We start from the raw sequence: 20,390 nt of genomic DNA, 5'->3' as shown, positions 1-20,390 counted from the left end.
GCCCCTCCTGCACGACACAAATCTATAAAATATATATTCCAGCACTCGAAAGGAATTGTGACTAATGAAACCTTCAAGACCATCTGAACTCTAAAGAAACAATAGGTTCTTACACAATCTGTTCTCCACGAGAACTTGTTTAAGAAGGGAAAGAGAAAGGTTAAAGAGAGGAAAATGCTAGCAAATTAGTCAGGTTCGAGTCTACTAGTGTGCGAGTTTCTAGCTGATCCAAGGTATGAAACTTACAATAATAGGGCTTAACTTCTTTTATAGAATGACTGAATGACTCTTCAGATGTGCAAGATAGCCATACATCTTCCAAGCATAATTTTGGATTTTCGGTATATCAAAAGACCGAATTGATTATTTTATTATTAGTGATGTTGTTGATTAACAATATAATAAGTTGTGTTCACCAACTCAGAAATAGTTGTGTTTACAGGACATAGTTACTCGTTTGGACCCAATGAATTGTCATTGCGGAGCACATATCACCAAACTCTTTGGATGTAATATCTGTTTTGCTACACGCAAAGCACTAGGTAATGTAGAAGATCTGACCACGTGTTCAACATCAGCGAAAGTTTAGTTCTAAAACAAATGATCGTTGGCACAATTCAAACATAGGGCATCAATGTGACTATATCAAATGAAACAACTGGTGCGAACTAATCTGTGGTTGGATGGTTAGGAGGACTGTGGTATCTCTAACCCACCAGAGTTGAAGTCCTAAACTTGATCTTGGTGCTCGCATTTTCCTGCATTTATTTCGGACCTTCCGGCGATGTGCATTCAGTGAGAGGAGACGTTACCGTTGATTACGAAGGCGTTGTGATGACTTCGCAATCTCAAAATGATGTGCTAGCTTAGTCTCTCAGAGGTGTTTATATGGGTAGGGTGTGTGTGCATGCGTTCATAGGGGTGAGTGATGTAAGCGACTTTGATCGTACTGTGGTATAAAAAATGAAACAACTGGCAACTCTTGTGAAGGAGCTCTAGAGTGTTTTAGATATTGGATCTAATGAGCTAGTGATGCATTTCCTGCACCGTAACGTTTTGGTTCATGGTAAACCTGAGCATTTGTCAGACCGGGCCGGGTTTTAGGCTGTCTCGGCCTAACATTTAGAATACAGGACCGAGCCCAAACGGAGGCCCAAAAAAGGCACTCTTTTAAGCCCAAACTTTGCAAAAAAAAAAAAGCCAAAGGCTGACGCGAATGCATGTTTTCATTATCTCTTATGGGTTAGAGCCCGGCCTTAAAAACTGAAAAATAAAAGCTCAAGCCCAGCCCAAAATTTCTTTGGTTTTTCTTTTTTCTTCTTTATACTTTGTTTTCCTTTTTTTCTTTCTTTGGTTATTTTTTTTCTTCATTTTTTGTTTCATATTCATTTTTTTTTCATTTTTATCTTTTAAGTTTTAACACATGCATACTTTGTCATACACTTTGTACATTTTTCGTATACATATAAAACATTCTTTTGTACTTATTAACATTTTCAAATACATGTTTAACATTTTTACCAAAACATCTTTTGAATACTGCTTTTCAAATACGTGTTAAAACATTCTTTTCCAATACATGTTGAAACATTTTTTTGAATGATAAAAATATTTTTTTGAACTGCACAAACATTTTTTGTATCAATTTTTAAATGTCATGTGCATTTTTTTGAAACGTGTGACATTTTTTAATTGGCACAAACATTTTTCATACATATAATTAACATTTTTGGTACACATGATTAACATTTATACTTTGGCCATTCACGTTACGCATTTTTTTGTATGCACCCGAAATATTTTCCATACATGTTTAACTATTTTAAAATAAATTATTAAGAAATTCAAATTTCGACGAAAGTGTATTTGTAATATTTGTAATCATTTTAAATACAAACAAAAAAATGTGAAGGAAAAACTAAATAAAAAATCACGGATGACATCAGCGAGACGCGGCTGGTGATTACTGGGCTGGCTCAGTGCGGGCGCGGCGTGCCTAGGCGTCGCAGTAAGCGTCACATAGCCGCGCCCTCCCACCACCCACGCACGTCCGAACCTTATCTTCTCCCCATCCTTCTCCTCCGGCCCCGTCCGTCACTGCCTCACCCTGCCGCATTCCCAGAGCTGAGCCGGCCGCCGGCGCTGCTCGCCGCCCACAAAGATCTTGCCAGACCACGGCCGCGGTCTTGCCCTCTCCCACGCGGAAGCGAGCCACCACGGGCGTACGTGCCGTAGCCATAGCCATGGCCGCCGCCTGCCGTTTCGCCGCGCCGCTGGGCCTCGCGCCGCTGCCTCGCGGCCGCGCCTTCGCCAAGGGCATCCCTTTCTCGGTAGGCTCCGCCAAGGCCGCTCCACGGGGCGTCGCGATGAAAGCGGCAAACGGGACGCCCGGCGGCGAGGAGGCGCCGGAGATCATCGGCCCCCTCTGCTGCACTGGCGTAGGTACTTGGTGCCTGCTAATTCTACTACCAAATCCGACACTGAACTGGTGTTTGAGACAAATTTAGTTTCTTTAGAATCCTGATGAAAGAACCATTCTGGGTTCTCGTCAAAAACTGAAAAATTTATGATTAAGACATATGCGCAGGAAATTATCCCTCTGACTTTAGAATGTCATGTTGTGGCCATCTGGTATCTCTGAAGAATGTTACTAGAAACTTTGGTGTTGCATTCCAGGATAATCTTTTCTCTTGTTCAAAGGTACTAGTAGATTGTTAGTGCCATCTTTGTTGGCCGAGAATTTCCAACTGGGCAACTGTAACCCCTATGTCAGCTACTGTATATTTGTAAACAATATACAGTGAGATTGCAAGCTTTTTATTTTATTGCCCGTGGTGCCAGAGAAAGTCATACTTCTCTTTCTATTAATCAAGTACTCCCTCCGTTCCATATTAGTTGTCGCTGATTTATATGGAACAGAGGGAGTACTTCTTATACCCTAAGATGTAAGACTCAACCGTGCGAATGAGCTTATTGTTTGTTCAAACATGTTGTGATCCCTTTTATTCTCGCACCTTTTTATTGTTACAGATATAATTAATCACCTTGTTTCAGTTGCAAAACCAATCTCATTTCGGACTTGTTTGCTTATTTCCAAGGAAGGCAGATTATCAAGAGAGCAGAGGAGGTTTTTCTTTCAACACAAGTAGAAGGTAAAAGTTTTAGATCTCGAACGTTTGTTGTTTCTGGACTCTTATTTTTACTGATTTATGTGTATACGATGTGCCGTCTTCACACCAGAAACTTCCGGTCCCCATTCTGACAAGGATCTAAAGAGAAATATGAACTTGCTGCAGCAACTTGGTATACTTCCTTGTGGTGCTACGGCATGGTTGAGTTTTGCACAGTCAGCACAGTCTAGTGAAGGAGCAAAGTTAAATATGGTTTACGAGGTTGGGGAGCTGTTCGAGCTGGGAATTCAGCTTTCTTATCTGCTCATACTACTTGGTCTGCTTGGAACTGGTACATTTTTTGTCATCCGCCAGGTTCTTGTCCGCCGAGAGCTTGATCTTTCTGCAAAAGACTTGCAGGTAAGCATCCTGCTAACATTTCTACATGCATTCAGACTACTATGGGTCAGTATTATATTGCAAAGGCTACATGAACATAGTTCCCCTGATATCTGGGGAGCAGATGGGCCCTCACTTGACCAGCGATCTTGGTTTCTTGCTGGGATATGCTTGTCATGGATCATGGGGTAGAGGGATGAGGATTAGATGAGAGGAGGGACGAGAGAGAGAGAGAGCAGGTAGCTAACCTTAGTTGCTGCTGGCATCACTTCCAGTTTTGCTACTGCTCCCACCTCCCAGCAGCGGTGCCTCTCAGGCCTCAGCAGGCTTGGTGCTATCCATTGCTGAGTGATAGATACAAGAGGGTGCGGGAATAAACACATGTTGCAATCTCCATTAGTATTAGTAGAGTTATTTAACTTTACGAATAAGTACCTTATATTGTCAATTTGTCATTGAGCAAGATTACTCCCCCCGCCCCCCTCGTGCCTTTAACACACTTACCCAACCCACACCCTGCTGAAGACTCTGTTCTTCAAAAGGGTCAACATGAGTTCCTAATAATACCATACTGGAATTACTGAATACTCTCAAGTATTAAACTTCAGTTTAATGTAGATAATAAACAATGGCAACACCGATTGTGATGTAACATCACATTTTACTACTGTCTTATGTTAAATATTTGACTACATTTTCAGTAGTTTGCTGAATTTGTTTGGTTTCATATAGTTTTGTTAGGCAAGTGCAATATCTAGGAAGTGACATGCGGGCATGTAAACATATTTTTTCAAAGACATTTGTACTGTTCTGAAATTATCCAACAAAAAGTTAAATTCTCATTTAAAAGATAGTTAGTCTCATTTATCCTTGATTACGAGAGTTGTTGTTGATGACCTGGCTGATGTCGCAGCTCTCTCTACCAGAGTTACTTCCTAACATGGGAACTTTTCTGCAGTATTTGTTCTCGGGATTTTACATTATGCAGTATGACTGCTTATGGTTTCCTCAAGCCTAAGTTATTTTTTTGTGACCTTTGGGTTTGTATAGACTTTTATGTGCCACATGATTGGATTTATTTTATTACTTCCATGGAACGTATGGGCATTCAACTAGTCTTCTAAAAAATATGGTCTTGAAGTCTGGACATCCGTTTCTTCTGGTCAATCTTTCCAATTTTTTGTTTCTGATCCGAGAAAGAACTTGGTTAACTCTGTTTTGTTGTACTCCCTCCGAATTTGAACTACCAAAACGTCATATATTTAGGAACGGAGGGAACAGGTTGTCTTTATAGAAGTTCTTCACTGATGTTGCTCGCTTCATAATGAACACTGTATTCGCGCGTTACGTCAACCATACTTAATTATCTTAATTACAGGAACAAGTGAGAAGTGGTGAGGGAAGCGCTACAGAACTTTTTGAGCTTGGAGCAGTCATGCTCCGGAGAAAGTTTTACCCTGCAGCTATCAAATATCTACAGCAAGCAATCCAAAAATGGGATAGAGATGAGCAAGATCTTGCGCAGGTTAGATATCCACAACAACTAGCTACTTATCTTCTGCATTATAAAATCTTACCGCAGGAAATTTATCTTTTACCAGTGCAATCATATGATGCATTGATACTGCTAGCCTACATAGTATGTGCTGTTCTTAGAAACAGTGGTGCTGGTAATTTGGTATCATGCTCACTTAGAAACTTTTTCCCTTCTTTTAACCAAAGGTGCAGTTTGCCGTTTAAGAACTACTCCCTCCGTTCCTAAATACAAGACCTTTTAAAGATTCCAATATGGACTACATACGGAGAAAGATGAGTGAATCTACACTCTAAAATGTGTCTATATACATCCATATATGTAGTCCGTATTGAAATCTATAAAAGGTCTTATATTTAGGAACGGAGGGAGTACATCTGAAATTTACCTGTGTTTTCTTATACAGTTTTGTGAGAGTCGACATAGATTCTTGCGGCAAGTATCTGCTATTGAACCTATATACATGTGCTCTTGGGCTGTGCTTATCCACTAAAAACCAATACGGCCACCCATGTCCTGTCTCTTCTCTCTGAAATAGTCTTACCGTGATGACCAGGTGTACAATGCCTTGGGGGTGAGCTACAAGCGGGAGAACAAACTGGACAAGGCAATCAAGCAATTCGAGAAGGCTGTGGAGCTCCAACCGGGCTATGTGACGGCGTGGAACAACCTCGGCGACGCATATGAGCAGCAGAAGGACCTCGCGTCAGCGCTCAGGGCGTTCGAGGAGGTATTGCTCTTTGATCCGAACAACAAGGTGGCGAGGCCGCGCCGAGACGACCTCAAGTCGCGTGTGGGCATGTACAAGGGAGTGCCGGTGAAGACGACGGACAAGCGATAGCCGCCACAAGGGGGTGGACGGATTCGTGCCTCAGTTTTGAACAGTAGCATCTGTAAACATGATGAGAAGTTTGTATGTAGCATATTGGTGTCTGTCATACGTCTGCGCTGCCGGTTGTAGAATGTTTGGATGTTAGCACAAAATGTAGAATTTGCTTCCGAGATCCGCACCAAGTCCATAACAGTTGTTGCAACCTTACTCTTGCGCTTGCTAGTTTCTCTGAACACTGACAGAGGTATTGTTCTGTTTAGGTGTAGCAGCATTTGCAGCAACGAAGACGACATGGTACCAAATCAATCAATTTGTATGTCCCTTCTCTACCACCCTACTTGGTTCTTTTAGAAGGTAGGCATAAGACGAGTCCGATTTTGAATTAAAAATCCATCAATCCATTAGAAATTACAAGATATAGGGCAGCTAAAGGAGCTCACAACACAACACACAAATGACAGACACCAAAGCTGAACAGATGGTGTTGCGCTTCACGCTCGAACACCGAACTACACACATGACAAACAACGTCGAAGGAGCGAGCAACTAGATGCTACTCCCTCCATCCCATGTTAGTTGTCGCTGATTTAGTACAAATGGAGAGGGTGTGAGAGCGAGCACGCCGGTGATAGCATCAGGAATAGAGAAGACCAAGCACACTCCGGGCACCGTTGTTCAGGCAAGGAGCATAATTCATACTACAAGATCACATCACACATAGTCAGAGTAGAGCTGAATATGGAAACCACGAGGGAGCCAGCAGAGGGGACTCTCGCTGAGGAGCATAGGAAGGAGCCTACGACTAGGAGAATTTCCTATCGATGACGGCGTGGGGCTTTCCCTTGCCTTCAGGCTTGCCCTTCTCTTCGGGTTTGCCCTTCGGCCGCGGCTTCTCGCCCTTGAGATCCTTCCCGGACGGGACGGCCTTCTGCATCGCTGGCGCCATGGATGCTGCTGCTTCTTGCCCGAGGTGATACAACTACCGTGTGGTGTGGAGATGGGGCGACTTGTATCTTCTCTCAAAAAGGCTTTCCAAGGCCCAAGCACCACATATATCCTGTGAACCTTATCGGTACCAATTGTAGAGAATGATTTGGTGCATCCATATCCCATTGATCGTGCACTAGGCACATATATATATATAGGTACAAGGGGTGCGACCGGTGTCTTGTCTCCCAAGATACAAGTACATATAGAGGGAGAGAGACACTACATGTGTGGCATAAAAAACCTGGACCTACGTACATGTACACATGTTCAACACCCTCCCGCAGTCGAAGCGTCGCCGGTGACACAAAGATTGGACCGAAAGCCCTCGAAAGTCGAGGTAGGTAGTCCTTTCGTCATAACATCGGCAAACTGCTGATCGGTGGGCACATGCAGAACTCGAACACGACCAAGTGTAACGTGCTCCCGGACGAAGTGAACGTCGAGCTCAATATGCTTCGTCCATCGGTGATGAACAGGGTTGGCAGCGACGTAGACCGCAGAGACGTTGTCATAGTAGACAAGCGTGGCCCTGGGAACCTCACATAGCAACTCCTGAAGTAGCTGTCGCAGCCAGGAGCACTCCGCGATGGCGTTGGCCACAACCCTGTACTTGGCCTCGGCGCTCGATCGTGAGACCGTGGGTTGTTGTTTAGACGACCACGAAATCAGAGAGGGCCCAAGGTAGACGCAGTAGCTGGAAGTGGAGCGCCGAGTGTCGGGACACCCAACCCAATCGGCGTCGGAGTAGGCGACGAGGCTGGTGTCGGGTGATGCCGTCAGGGTGAGACCCATAGCCGTGGTGCCACGTATATACTGGAGAATACGTTTCACCAGAGCCCAATGAGTGTCACGGGGAGCATCCATGTGGAGGCACACCTGCTGGGCAGCATACTGAATATCCGGACGCGTCAGTGTGAGGTACTGAAGAGCATCGACGATGGAGCGGTAGAAGGGAGCGTCGGACGCCAGAGAGCCCTCAACGGCGGACACCTTAGCCTTCGTATTGACAGGCGTGGTAGCCGGCTTGCAGTTAAGCATGCCGGCTCGCTCCAGAAGCTCGTAGGCATACTTCTGCTGATGCAGGAAGAAGCCAGTGGCACGGCGGACAACCTCGATACCGAGGAAGTACTGGAGAGCCCCCAAGTCCTTGAGGGCGAACTCGGTGCCGAGGCGAGCTGTGATCTGCTGAAGTAGCGCTGGCGAGGACCCAGTCAGGATGATGTCGTCGACGTACAGGAGAAGGTACACGGTGGCGGCGCCCTGGTGATAAACAAACAGGGAGGCATCGGACCGTGTGGACCGGAACCCCTGCTGCTGAAGGAAGGCCGCGATCAGCTGGTACCAGGCCCGAGGCGCCTGCTTCAACTCGTAGAGAGAACGGGAGAGCAAGCACATGTGGTCCGAATAGTCGGTATTGACGAAACCAGTAGGCTGCTGACAAAACACCTGCTCGTCGAGATGGCCATGCAAGAAAGCATTGGACACATCGAGCTGGTGAACTGGCCAGGCGCGAGAGACATCAAGCTGTAGGACAGCGCGAATCGTGCCCGGTTTGACGACCGGGGCGAAGGTGTCGGTGAAGTCCATGCCGGTGCGCTAGCGGAAGCCACACACCACCCAACGCGCCTTGTAGCGCTCAAGAGAACCGTCGGGGCGTGTCTTGTGACGAAACACCCACTTGCCAGTGATAACATTGGTGGGTGGAGGCTGTGGGACAAGCCGTCACGTACGGTTGCGCTGCAGGGCGTCGAACTCCTCACGCATCACAACAAGCTAGTTCGGATCCCGAAGGGCTGTGCGGGCGGAGGTGGGGAGCGGGGACGGGGCCGAGGTAGACGTGGCGCACACGTACTCGTTAGAGGTGTAGCACGTGCTAGGATGAAACGTCCCAGTCCGAGCCCGAGTAACCACACCGGTGATAGGTGCGGCCGCAGCCGGCAGAGCTGAGAGGGGGACCGACAAGGAGGAAGTCGAGCCGGTCTCCGAAGACTCCAAAGGGCCACCCGCGGTGGCGCCAGAGGCCGCGGTGACGGGGACGGCCGAGGGGGCCGCGATGACGGGGGCAGTCGAGGGGGCCTCGGTGGCGGGGACACCCGACGGGGTGCTAGAGGCCGCGGCGGCGGGGGCGCCCGAAGGGGCAGCCACACCCGAAGCGCCGCGGGAGGGGGCGGCCGACGCTGGAAGCGTGGGCAGGGCCGGGCCCAGTGCTCAACGTGGCGACTCACCGTAGGTGGTGGCAGGGGTGAGCCGCGCCGCGGGAGACGCCGAGGAGGACGGTACCTACTGAAATGGGAACACCAGCTCATCAAAGTACATGTGTCGCGAAGTGAAGATGCGGTGGGACACTGGATGATAGCACCGATAACCTTTGGTGTTGGGAGGATAACTGAGGAAGATGCAAGGAACCGACCGGGGAGCGAGTTTGTGAGGGGCGGTGGACGCGGTGCTAGGATAACAGAGACACCCGAAAATGAGAAGACCATCATAAGATGGAGTGATGACCCACAAGTATAGGGGATCTATCGCAGTCCTTTTGATAAGTAAGAGTGTCGAACCCAACGAGGAGCAGAAGGAAATGATAAACGGTTTTCAGCAAGGTATTCTCTGCAAGTACTGAAATAAGTGGTAACAGATAGTTTTGTGATGAGATAATTTGTAACGAGAAACAAGTAACAAAAGTAAATAAAGTGCAGCAAGGTGGCCCAATCCTTTTTGTAGCAAAGGACAAGCCTGGACAAACTCTTATATAAGGAAAAGCGCTCCCGAGGATACATGGGAATATCATCAAGCTAGTTTTCATCACGTTCATATGATTCACGTTCGGTACTTTGATAATTTGACATGTGGGTGGATCGGTGCTTGGGTGATGTTCTTACTTGAACAAGCATCCCATTTATGATTAACCTCTACTGCAAGCATCCACAACTACAACAAAAGTATTAAGGTAAACCTAACCATAACATGGAACATATGGATCCAAATCAGCCCCTTACGAAGCAACACATAAACTAGGGTTTAAGCTTCTGTCACTCTAGCAACCCATCATCTACTTATTACTTCCCAATGCCTTCCTCTAGGCCCAAATAATGGTGAAGTGTTATGTAGTCGACGTTCACATAACACCACTAGAGGCTAGACAACATACATCTCATCAAAATATCGAACGAATACCAAATTCACATGACTACTAATAGCAAGACTTCTCCCTTGTCCTCAGGAACAAACGTAACTACTCACAAAACATATTCATGTTCATAATCAGAGGGGTAATAATATGCATAAAGGATCTGAACATATGATCTTCCACCAATTAAACCAACTAGCATCAACTACAAGGAGTAATTAACACTACTAGCAACCTACTAGCACCAATCCCGGACTTGGAGACAAGAATTGGATATAAGAGATGAACTAGGGTTTTGAGATGAGATGGTGCTGATGAAGATGTTGATGGAGATTGCCCTCTCCCGATGAGAGGAGCATTGGTGATGACGATGGCGATGATTTCCCCCTCAGGGAGGGAAGTTTCCCCGGCAGAACAGCTCTGCCGGAGCTCTAGATTGGATCCGCCAAGGTTCCGCCTCGTGGCAGCGGAGTTTCCCGAAAGGTTGCTTTTTCTTTTTTTCCATACGAAAGACTTCATATAGGAGAAGATGGTCATCGGAGAGCCACCAGGGGGCCCACGAGGTAGGAGGGCGCGCCCTAGGGGGGCACCCTCGTGAGAAGGGTGTGGGCCCCCTGGTCTTCATCTTTGGCGATGATTTTTCATTATTTATCATAAGGTATTCCGTGGAGTTTCAGGACTTTTGGAGTTGTGCAGAATAGGTCTCTAATATTTGCTCCTTTTCCAGCCCAGAATTCCAGCTGCCGGCATTCTCCCTCCTTATGTAAACCTTGTAAATAAGAGAGAATAGCCATAATTATTGTGACATAATGTGAAATAACAGCCCATAATGCAATAAATATCGATATAAAAGCATGATGCAAATGGACGTATCAACTCCCCCAAGCTTAGACCTCCCTTGTCCCCAAGAGAAAGCCGATAACAATAAATATGTCCCCATGTTTAGAGGTAGAGGCGTCGATAAAAATAAAATACGGACATGGGGGCATCATGATTATTCTCATAACAGCAACATATATAGATATTGTCATATGATTACTTATGTTCAAGTGATGATCTATTCACAATGCAAAAGTATGAATCAGAAACCTTATTGAGAACCAACAAACTATAACCTCAGTCATTGAAGCAATTGCAATTTATCATAACATCGGAAAGAGTCTATGTCAAAGCTAAAAAGCAAGTCCACATACTCAACTATCATCTATTCTTTCATAATTGCTAACACTCGCTCAATACTTGTGGTTACGGAGTTTTAATCGGACACAGAGAAAGATAGGGGCTTATAGTTTCGCCCCACAACCTTTTACCTCGAGGGTAATGTCAACAATAATAACTCATGCCCCCCTACATCCAATTAGATATATTTATCAGGTTCTTTCCAACATGCTGGGCTTGCCAAAGGATAAAATGTAAAAGGGAAAGGTGAAGATCACCATGACTCTTGCATGAGGTAGAAGATAATAATAAAAGATAGGCCCTTCGCAGAGGGAAGCAAAGGTTGCCATGTGCTTTTATGGTTGGATGCACAAAATGTTAATGCGAAAGAACGTCACTTTATATTGCCCCTTGTGATATGAACCTTTATTATGCAGTCCGTCGCTTTTATTACTTCCACATCACAAGATCGTATAAAGCTTATTTCTCCCACACCAATCAATCATACATATTTAGAGAGCAATTTCTATTGCTTTGCACCGATGACAACTTACTTGAAGGATCTTGTTCAATCCATAGGTAGATATGGTGGACTCTCATGGCAAAACTGGTTTAAGGGTATTTGGAAGCACAAGTAGTATCTCTACTTGGTGCTAAGAATTTGGCTAGCATGAGGGGGAAAGGCAAGCTCAACATGTTGGATGATCCATGACAACATACTTTATCTCAGATATAAGAAAACATAACCCATTACGTTGTCTTCCTTGTCCAACATCAACTCTTTAGCATGTCATATTTTGATGAGTGCTCCCAATCATAAAAGATGTCAATAATAGTATATTTATATGTGAAACCTCTGTTTCCTTATTACTTCCTATTAATTGCAACGATGACCAAAGCTATGTCTGCCAACTCCCAACAACTTTTAATCATCACACTCTTTCTATGTGAAGTCATTACTATCAGTAAGATCAATATGAACTTTTGTTTCTTCTTATTCTTTTTCTCTTTTCTTTTATTCACCCAAGATCATAGCAAGAAAATCAAGCCCTTGACTCAACACTAATCTTTATTATATAGCTCACGGACTCGATTACATAGAGAGATCATAAAGCAAAACTTAAAACTAGATCATGCCATAAACTTTATTCTACTAGATAAAAATACTACTAATAGGATCGAACTAAGGAAAACGGTAAAGATAGGAGTTGTGATTGTGATACGATACCGGGGCACCTCCCCCAAGCTTGGCAGTTGCCAAGGGGAGTGCCCATACCCATGTGATTATATCTCCTTGGTTGGTGAAGAAGGTGGAGGTGTTGTTGATGACGGATAGTCGCACATCGAGCGTAGGAGGTCTTCTAACTTGCGGATAATGCCCTTGAGTGTGATAATATGCTCCTTCAACAAATTTTTTTCACGTGTGAGATACTTATTTTGTACACGAGCCAACTCAATCATCTTGAAAGCTTCGATTTCTGTAGGGGTAAGAAGATTATGATCCAGTTGAAGGGTGTCTTCTGTTGCTGGAACTTGGACCTCCATGGCCTTCTTGATCCCTTCATCCTTGTTGATCTCCATAGGTTCTTCTCTCTTCAGCTCTATCTTCATTAGCCAAGCATCGTTGCCCTCATGGTTGGAGGAGGAGGGAGACGACATAGTGCCTGGTCTTGACAACCCTGACAGAAAACAGCTCGAAACAAATACATGAGATTTTTGCGTGATACGGGAGTCAAAACCCCCGGGAGATTATATAGTGAATTTTTACCGACCAAAATACATATTGTGCAAGAAAACGGAGTCCAGAAGGCACACGAGGAGCTCACGAGGTAGGGGGGCGCGCCCAGGGGGGTAGGGCGCGCCCTCCACCCTCGTGGGGCCCTTGTGTCCTTCCCAGACTGCTACTTAATTTTCTATTTTTCTAAATATTCCGAAACGGAGAAATATTGCCTTAAAAATTGTTTTGGAGTCGGTTTACTTACCGTACCACATACCTATTCCTTTTCGGAGTCTGAAACGTTCTGGAAAGTGTCCCTTATGTATTCCTCCGGGGTTACGGTTTCAATAATATTGGTTTCAACATTTATGGGATTACCTGAGATATAATGTTTGATTCTTTGACCGTTTACCACCTTCGGATTTGTGCCTTCGAAGTTGTTGATTTTTATGGCACCGGAACGATAGACCTTCTCGATAACATAGGGGCCTTCCCATTTAGAGAGAAGTTTACCGGCAAAAAATCTTAAACGAGATTTGTATAGCAATACATAATCACCTACATTAAACTCACGCTTTTGTATCCTTTTGTCATGCCATCTTTTAACCTTTTCTTTAAACAACTTGGCATTTTCATAAGCTTGGGTTCTCCATTCATCAAGTGAGCTAATATCAAATAACCTCTTTTCACCGACAAGTTTGAAATCATAGTTGAGCTCTTTAATAGCCCAATATGCCTTATGTTCTAGTTCAAGAGGTAAGTGACATGCTTTTCCATATACCATTTTATACGGAGACATACCCATAGGATTTTTGTATGCAGTTCTATAGGCCCATAATGCATCATCAAGTTTCTTGGACCAATTCTTTCTAGACCTATTGACAATCTTTTGCAAAATTAATTTGAGTTCTCTATTACTCAATTCTACTTGACCACTAGACTGTGGGTGATACAGAGATGCAATTCTATGATTGATGTCATATTTAACAAGCATTTTACGGAAAGCACCACGAATAAAATGTGAACCACCATCAATCATTAAATATCTAGGGACTCCAAACCTCGGAAAAATAACTTCTTTAAGCATTTTAATAGAAGTGTTATGATCAACACTACTAGTTGGAATAGCTTCTACCCACTTAGTAACGTAATCAACGGCAACTAAAATATGTGTATATCCATTAGAGGCAGGGAAAGGTCCCATATAATCAAAGCCCCAAACATCAAATGGTTCAATAACAAGTGAATAATTCATAGGCATTTCTTGACGTCTACTAATATTACCAATTCTTTGACATTCATCACAAGAAAGGACAAACTTACGGGCATTCTTGAAGAGAGTAGGCTAATAAAAACTGGATTGCAATACCTTATGTGTAGTTCTATCTCCCGCATGGTGTCCTCCATAAGTTTCGGAGTGGCACTTGCGTAGGATCTGTTCCTGTTCATGCTCAGGTACACAACATCTAATAACACTATCTACTCCTTCCTTATAAAGATGTGGGTCATCCCAAAAGTAATGTCTCAAATCATAGAAGAACTTTTTCTTTTGTTGGTATGTGAAGCTAGGTGGTATGAATTTAGCAACTATGTAATTAGCATAATCAGCATACCAAGGGGTACTACGAGAAGTACTTATGACATTTAATTGTTCATCAGGAAAGCTATCATCAATGGGTAGTGGGTCATCAAGAACATTCTCTAACCTAGATAAGTTGTCTGCAACGGGGTTCTCAGCTCCTTTTCTATCAACAATATGCAAATCAAATTCTTGTAGCAAGAGAACCCATCTAATAAGTCTAGGTTTAGCATCTTTCTTTTCCCTAAGATATTTAATAGCAGCATGATCAGTGTGGATAGTTACTTTAGAATCAACAATATAAGGTCTGAACTTATCACAAGCAAATACAACTGCTAAAAGTTCTTTTTCAGTAGTAGCATAATTTCTTTGAGCATTGTCTAGAGTCTTACTAGCATAATGGATAACATTTAATTTCTTATCAACTCTTTGCCCTAGAACAACACCTACAGCATAATCGCTAGCATCACACATAATTTCAAAGGGTAAATTCCAATTAGGTGGCTGGACAATAGGTGCAGAGACTAATGCTTTCTTAAGTATTTCAAATGCTTCTACACAATCATCATAAAAGAGAAATGGTATATCTTTTTATAATAAATTAGTCAGAGGTCGAGAAATTTTTGAGAAGTCCTTAATGAACCTCCTATAAAATCCGGCGTGACCAAGGAAACTTCTTATACCTTTGATGTCCTTGGGACATGGCATCTTTTCAATAGCATCAACCTTGGCTTTATCAACTTCAATACCTCTTTCAGAAACTTTATGCCCCAAGACAATACCTTCGTTAACCATAAAGTGACACTTTTCCCAATTCAAGCCAAGATTAGTTTCTTCACATCTTTGCAAAACTCGATCAAGATTGCTCAAGCAATCATCAAAAGAAGATCTATAGACGGAAAAGTCGTCCATGAAAACCTCACAAATCTTTTCACAAAAGTCAGAGAATATAGCCATCATGCATCTTTGAAAGGTAGCAGGTGCATTACATAAAACAAAAGGCATACATCTATAAGCAAAAGTACCAAAAGGGCATGCAAAAATAGTCTTTGATTGATATTTAGCCGACACAGGTATTTGAGAGAAACCAGAATAACCATCTAGAAAGCAGTAATGTGTATGTTTGCATAATCTTTCTAGCATTTGATCGATAAAAGGTAAGGGGTAATGATCTTTCTTAGTAGCCTTATTTAATTTGCGGAAATCAATTACCATCCTATAACCTGTAATAATTCTTTGGGGAATCAATTCATCTTTATCATTAGGAACAACAGTAATACCTCCCTTCTTAGGGACACAATGAACAAGACTTATCCAGTGACTATCATCAACGGGATAAATTATACCTGCCTCCAGAAGCTTTAGTATTTCTTTTCTTATCACCTATTTCATTTTAGGATTCAGACGTCGTTGAGGATCACGAACTGGTTTGGCATCTGCTTCCAAATTTATTTTATGTTGACATAGAGTGGGACTAATGCCTTTAAGATCATCAAGAGTATATCCAATAGCAGCACAGTGCTTCTTCAAAGTTTTCAATAATCTTTTTTCTTCATGCTCTGAAAGGTTAGCACTAATAATAACAGGATATATCTTCTTTTCATCAAGATAAGCATATTTAAGATTATCAGGCAACGGTTTAAGCTCAAACACGGGATCACCCTTAGGTGGAGGAGGATCCCCTGGGATTTCAACAGGCAAATTGTGTTTCAGCATAGGTTTCTGTTTAAAGAATACTTCATCTATTTCCCTTCTCTCACTCATAAACATATCATTCTCATGGTCTAGCAAATATTGTTCTAAAGGATCATTAGGAGGTACGACAATAGAAGCAAGACCAATAATTTCATCCTTACTAGGCAATTCTTCTTCACGGTGTTGTTTACTAAATTTAGAGAAATTAAATTCATGAGTCATATCATCTAAGCCAACAGTAACAACATCCATTGTGCAATCTATGGTAGCATTAACAGTATTTAAGAAGGGTCTACCAAATATAATGGGACAAAAGCTATCTTGTGAGGAACCAAGAACAAGAAAATCAGCAAGATATTTAGTTTTCCCACACAAGACTTCAACATCTCTAACAATTCCCATTGGTGAAATAGTATCTCTATTAGCAAGTTTAATAGTAACATCAATTTCTTCTAACTCAACAGGTGCAATATCATGCATAATTTCTTTGTATAAGTCAATAGGTATTGCACTAGCACTAGCAACCATATCACATAAGCCATGATAACAGTGATATCCTATTTTAACAGAAATAACAGGCATGCCTATCATAGGCCTAGGTTTATCTGTATTACGGGGTTTAGCAATTCTAGCAGTTTCATCACAGAAATAAATAACATGCCCGTCTATATTAGCATACAAGAAATCTTTAACAATAGAGATATTAGGTTCAACTTTAACTTGCTCAGGAGGTGTATATGTTTTAATATTGCTTTTACGAACCACAGTTGAAGCTTTAGCATGATCCTTTATTCTAACAGGGAAAGGTGGTTTCTCAACATAAGAAGTAGGAACAATAGGATCATTATAAGTGACAGTCTTTTCTTCAACTTTAATTGGTGCAGCTACTTTTACTTCTATGGGAGGATGATATTTAAACCACTTCTCCTTAGGGAGATCAACATAAGTAGCAAAAGATTCACAGAAAGAAGCTACTATCTCAGAATCATGTCCATATTTAGTGCTAAACTTACGGAAAATATCGGTATCCATAAAAGATTTAACACAATCAAACTTAGGTGTCATACCTGACTCCTTACCTTTGCCGAGGTCCTAATCTTCAGAGTTGCGTTTAATTCTATCCAATAAATCCCATCTAAATCCAATAGTCTTCATCATAAAAGAGCCAACACAAGAAGTATCGAGCATGGTGCGATTATTTTCAGAAAGCCGAGCATAAAATTTTTGAATAATCATTTCTCTTGAGAGCTCATGATTGGGGCATGAATATAACATTGATTTAAGCCTCCCCCAAGCTTGAGCGATGCTTTCTCCTTCGTGAGGCCAAAAATTATATATATAATTGCGGTCACGATGAACAAGATGCATAGGGTAATACTTTTGATGAAATTCCAATTTCAATCTTCTATAGTTCCATGATCTCGTATCATCACATAGCCTATACTATACCAATGCGTCTCCCTTCAAAGATAAAGGGAAGACCTTCTTCTTAGCAACATCATCGGGTATACCTGCAAGCTTAAATAATTCACAAACTTTATCCATATATATTAGGTGTTCATCAGGATGCTTTGTTCCATCTCCTGTAAAAGGATTAACTAGTAGTTTTTCTATCATACCCGAAGGATACTCATAAGGAATTTCATTTTCATATTCATTTTCAATAGGTTCAGTAGGTTGAGGAGCAACTCTTTGCTCTAATGGTCGGGTGAAGATACCCCGAACAAGCCCCTCAGAGGATTACTTTCCATGGTAACAAGTCACAGTAAATTTCAGCACACTATATAAATTTTTCCTTACCAAATTCCACCTACCAAAGGCGCTTCACTCCCCGGCAACGGCGCCAGAAAAGAGTCTTGATGACCCACAAGTATAGGGGGTCTATCATAGTCCTTTCGATAAGTAAGAGTGTCGAACCCAATGAGGAGCAGAAGGAAATGATAAACGGTTTTCAGCAAGGTATTCTCTGCAAGTACTGAAATAAGTGGTAACAGATAGTTTTGTGATAAGATAATTTGTAACGAGCAACAAGTAACAAAAGTAAATAAAGTGCAGCAAGGTGTCCCAATCCTTTTTGTAGCAAAGGACAAGCCTGGACAAACTCTTATATAAGGAAAAGCGCTCCCGAGGACACATGGGAATATCGTCAAGCTAGTTTTCATCATGTTCATATGATTCGCGTTCGGTACTTTGATAATTTGACATGTGGGTGGACCGGTGCTTGGGTGTTGTTCTTACTTGAACAAGCATCCCACTTATGATTAACCTCTATTGCAAGCATCCGCAACTACAACAAAAGTATTAAGGTAAACCTAACCATAGCATGAAACATATGGATCCAAATCAGCCCCTTACGAAGCAACGCATAAACTAGGGTTTAAGCTTCTGTCACTCTAGCAACCCATCATCTACTTATTACTTCCCAATGCCTTTCTCTAGGCCCAAATAATGGTGAAGTATTATGTAGTCGACATTCACATAACACCACTAGAGGCTAGACAACATACATCTCATCAAAATATCGAACGAATACCAAATTCACATGACTACTAATAGCAAGACTTCTCCCTTGTCCTCAGGAACAAACGTAACTACTCACAAAGCATATTCATGTTCATAATCAGAGGGGTAATAATATGCATAAAGGATCTGAACATATAATCTTCCACCAATTAAACCAACTAGCATCAACTATAAGGAGTAATTAACACTACTAGCAACCTACTAGCACCAATCCCAGACTTGGAGACAAGAATTGGATACAAGAGATGAACTAGGGTTTTGAGATGAGATGGCGCTGATGAAGATGTTGATGGAGATTGCCCTCTCCTGATGAGAGGAGCGTTGGTGATGACGATGGCGATGATTTCCCCCTCCGGGAGGGAAGTTTCCCCGGCAGAACAGCTCTGCCGGAGCTCTAGATTGGATCCGCCAAGGTTCTGCCTCGTGGCGGCGGAGTTTCGTCCCGAAAGGTTGCTTTTTCTTTTTTTTCCCGATGAAAGACTTCATATAGGAGAAGATGGTCATCGGAGAGCCACCAGGGGGCCCACGAGGTAGGGGGCGCGCCCTGGGGGGGGGGAGGGGCGCCCCCCACCTTCGTGAGAAGGGTGTGGGCCCCCTGGTCTTCATCTTTGGTGAGGATTTTTCATTATTTATTATAAGGTATTCCGTGGAGTTTCAAGACTTTGGGAGTTGTGCAGAATAGGTCTCTAATATTTTCTCCTTTTCCAGCCCAGAATTCCAGCTGCCGGCATTCTCCCTCCTTATGTAAACCTTGTAAAATAAGAGAGAATAGCCATAAGTATTGTGACATAATGTGAAATAACAATCCATAATGGACGTAAAATGGACGTATGCAAAATGGACGTATCATGGAGCCGCACCGAAGAGGAGCTGGTGAGGAGAATAGTTCCAGCGAGGATGACATGGGCCGTTGCTAATGAGAAGGCTGGCGGTTGCGAGAGCGTCCGGCCAGAACTGAGGAGGCATGTTGGAGTGAAAGAGCAACGTGCGGACACAGTCATTAAGAGTGCGAATGACGTGCTCGACGTGACCATTCTGTTGTGATGTGTAGGGAAAAGTGAGCCAAAAAATAATGCCGCGAGACGCAAAGAGATTGCAGACGGCAACATTGTCAAACTCTTTTCCGTTGTCAGTTTGCAAGGCAATAATAGGACCACCAAACTGTGTGGTGACATATGAATAAAAAGCGGTGAGTGTGGCGAGAGCATAGGACTTGCGACGGAGAGGAAATATCCACATATAATGGGGAAAATCATCCAATATCACCAAATAGTATAGATAACCCGTGTTGCTTGCAACTAGGGACGTCCAAATATCACTATGCAATAACTGAAACGAAAAAGTGGAAATATTTGTAAACTCACTAAAGGGAAGACGAACATGCTTGCCAAGACGACAGGCCTCACAAGAGTGGTCGTCGACCTTATTACATGAGAATGAAAAACTCTGAATAATCTGACGTAAAACTGTGGAGTTGGAATGACCGAGGCGGGCATGCCAAAGATCGACACTAGCGGCGAGGGCGGCGGGACGAGTGGTGGTGCCGGTGGAAGGATGCACCTGGTAGAGCTCGTCCGGGCTATCACATCGGTGGAGTACCATCCGTGTACGGGCGTCCTTCACAGAAAAGCCAATATCATCAAATTAAACAGTAATAGGGTTCTCACGGGCGAGGCGACGAACAGAGACAAGATTGGTAACTAAGTCAGGAGAGACAAGAACATTAGAC

General features: G+C 43.1%; 1 protein-coding gene and 1 long non-coding RNA gene across 5 annotated transcripts; one reads left to right on the top strand and one right to left on the bottom strand.

Moving 5' to 3' along the window:
- Window positions 1–2,056: 2,056 nt before the first annotated feature.
- LOC119266629 (tetratricopeptide repeat domain-containing protein PYG7, chloroplastic-like) lies at window positions 2,057–6,185 on the top strand. 4 transcript variants are annotated; one of them, XM_037547859.1, is made up of 5 exons: window positions 2,057–2,438; window positions 3,107–3,152; window positions 3,241–3,530; window positions 4,888–5,034; window positions 5,600–6,185. In XM_037547859.1, the coding sequence occupies exons 1-5, from the start codon at window positions 2,244–2,246 to the stop codon at window positions 5,882–5,884; spliced, it is 963 nt and encodes a 320-aa protein (XP_037403756.1). In that variant the 5' UTR covers window positions 2,057–2,243; the 3' UTR covers window positions 5,885–6,185. The 4 variants fall into 4 exon arrangements, with proteins under 4 accessions (XP_037403756.1, XP_037403755.1, XP_037403757.1 ...); XM_037547858.1 differs by having other exon boundaries at window positions 2,057–2,442; window positions 3,099–3,152; XM_037547860.1 differs by having other exon boundaries at window positions 2,321–2,442; window positions 3,103–3,152.
- Window positions 6,186–6,250: 65 nt separating this feature from the next.
- Window positions 6,251–6,959, bottom strand: LOC119270928. Its single transcript, XR_005134372.1, has 2 exons — window positions 6,676–6,959; window positions 6,251–6,573 (listed from the first exon to the last, which is right to left on the bottom strand). It is a non-coding gene; the product is annotated as an uncharacterized LOC119270928 (long non-coding RNA).
- Between the last annotated feature and the right edge of the window lie 13,431 nt (window positions 6,960–20,390).

This window comes from Triticum dicoccoides, chromosome 3A (genome assembly GCF_002162155.2).
Source record: "Triticum dicoccoides isolate Atlit2015 ecotype Zavitan chromosome 3A, WEW_v2.0, whole genome shotgun sequence".
NCBI classification, from domain to species: domain Eukaryota; kingdom Viridiplantae; phylum Streptophyta; class Magnoliopsida; order Poales; family Poaceae; genus Triticum; species Triticum dicoccoides.
Note: the sequence above shows the minus strand (reverse complement) of the source record. Positions and strands in the feature narration are given on the sequence as shown.

Excerpts from the sequence above, each read along its gene's own strand:
- LOC119266629 (XM_037547858.1), top strand. The coding sequence starts at position 2,244 with ATGGCCGCCGCCTGCCGTTTCGCCGCGCCGCTGGGCCTCGCGCCGCTG. Across the intron at positions 3,531-4,887 it reads TTTCTGCAAAAGACTTGCAG|GAACAAGTGAGAAGTGGTGA; the intron begins GTAAGCATCCTG and ends TCTTAATTACAG. Across the intron at positions 5,035-5,599 it reads ATGAGCAAGATCTTGCGCAG|GTGTACAATGCCTTGGGGGT; the intron begins GTTAGATATCCA and ends CGTGATGACCAG.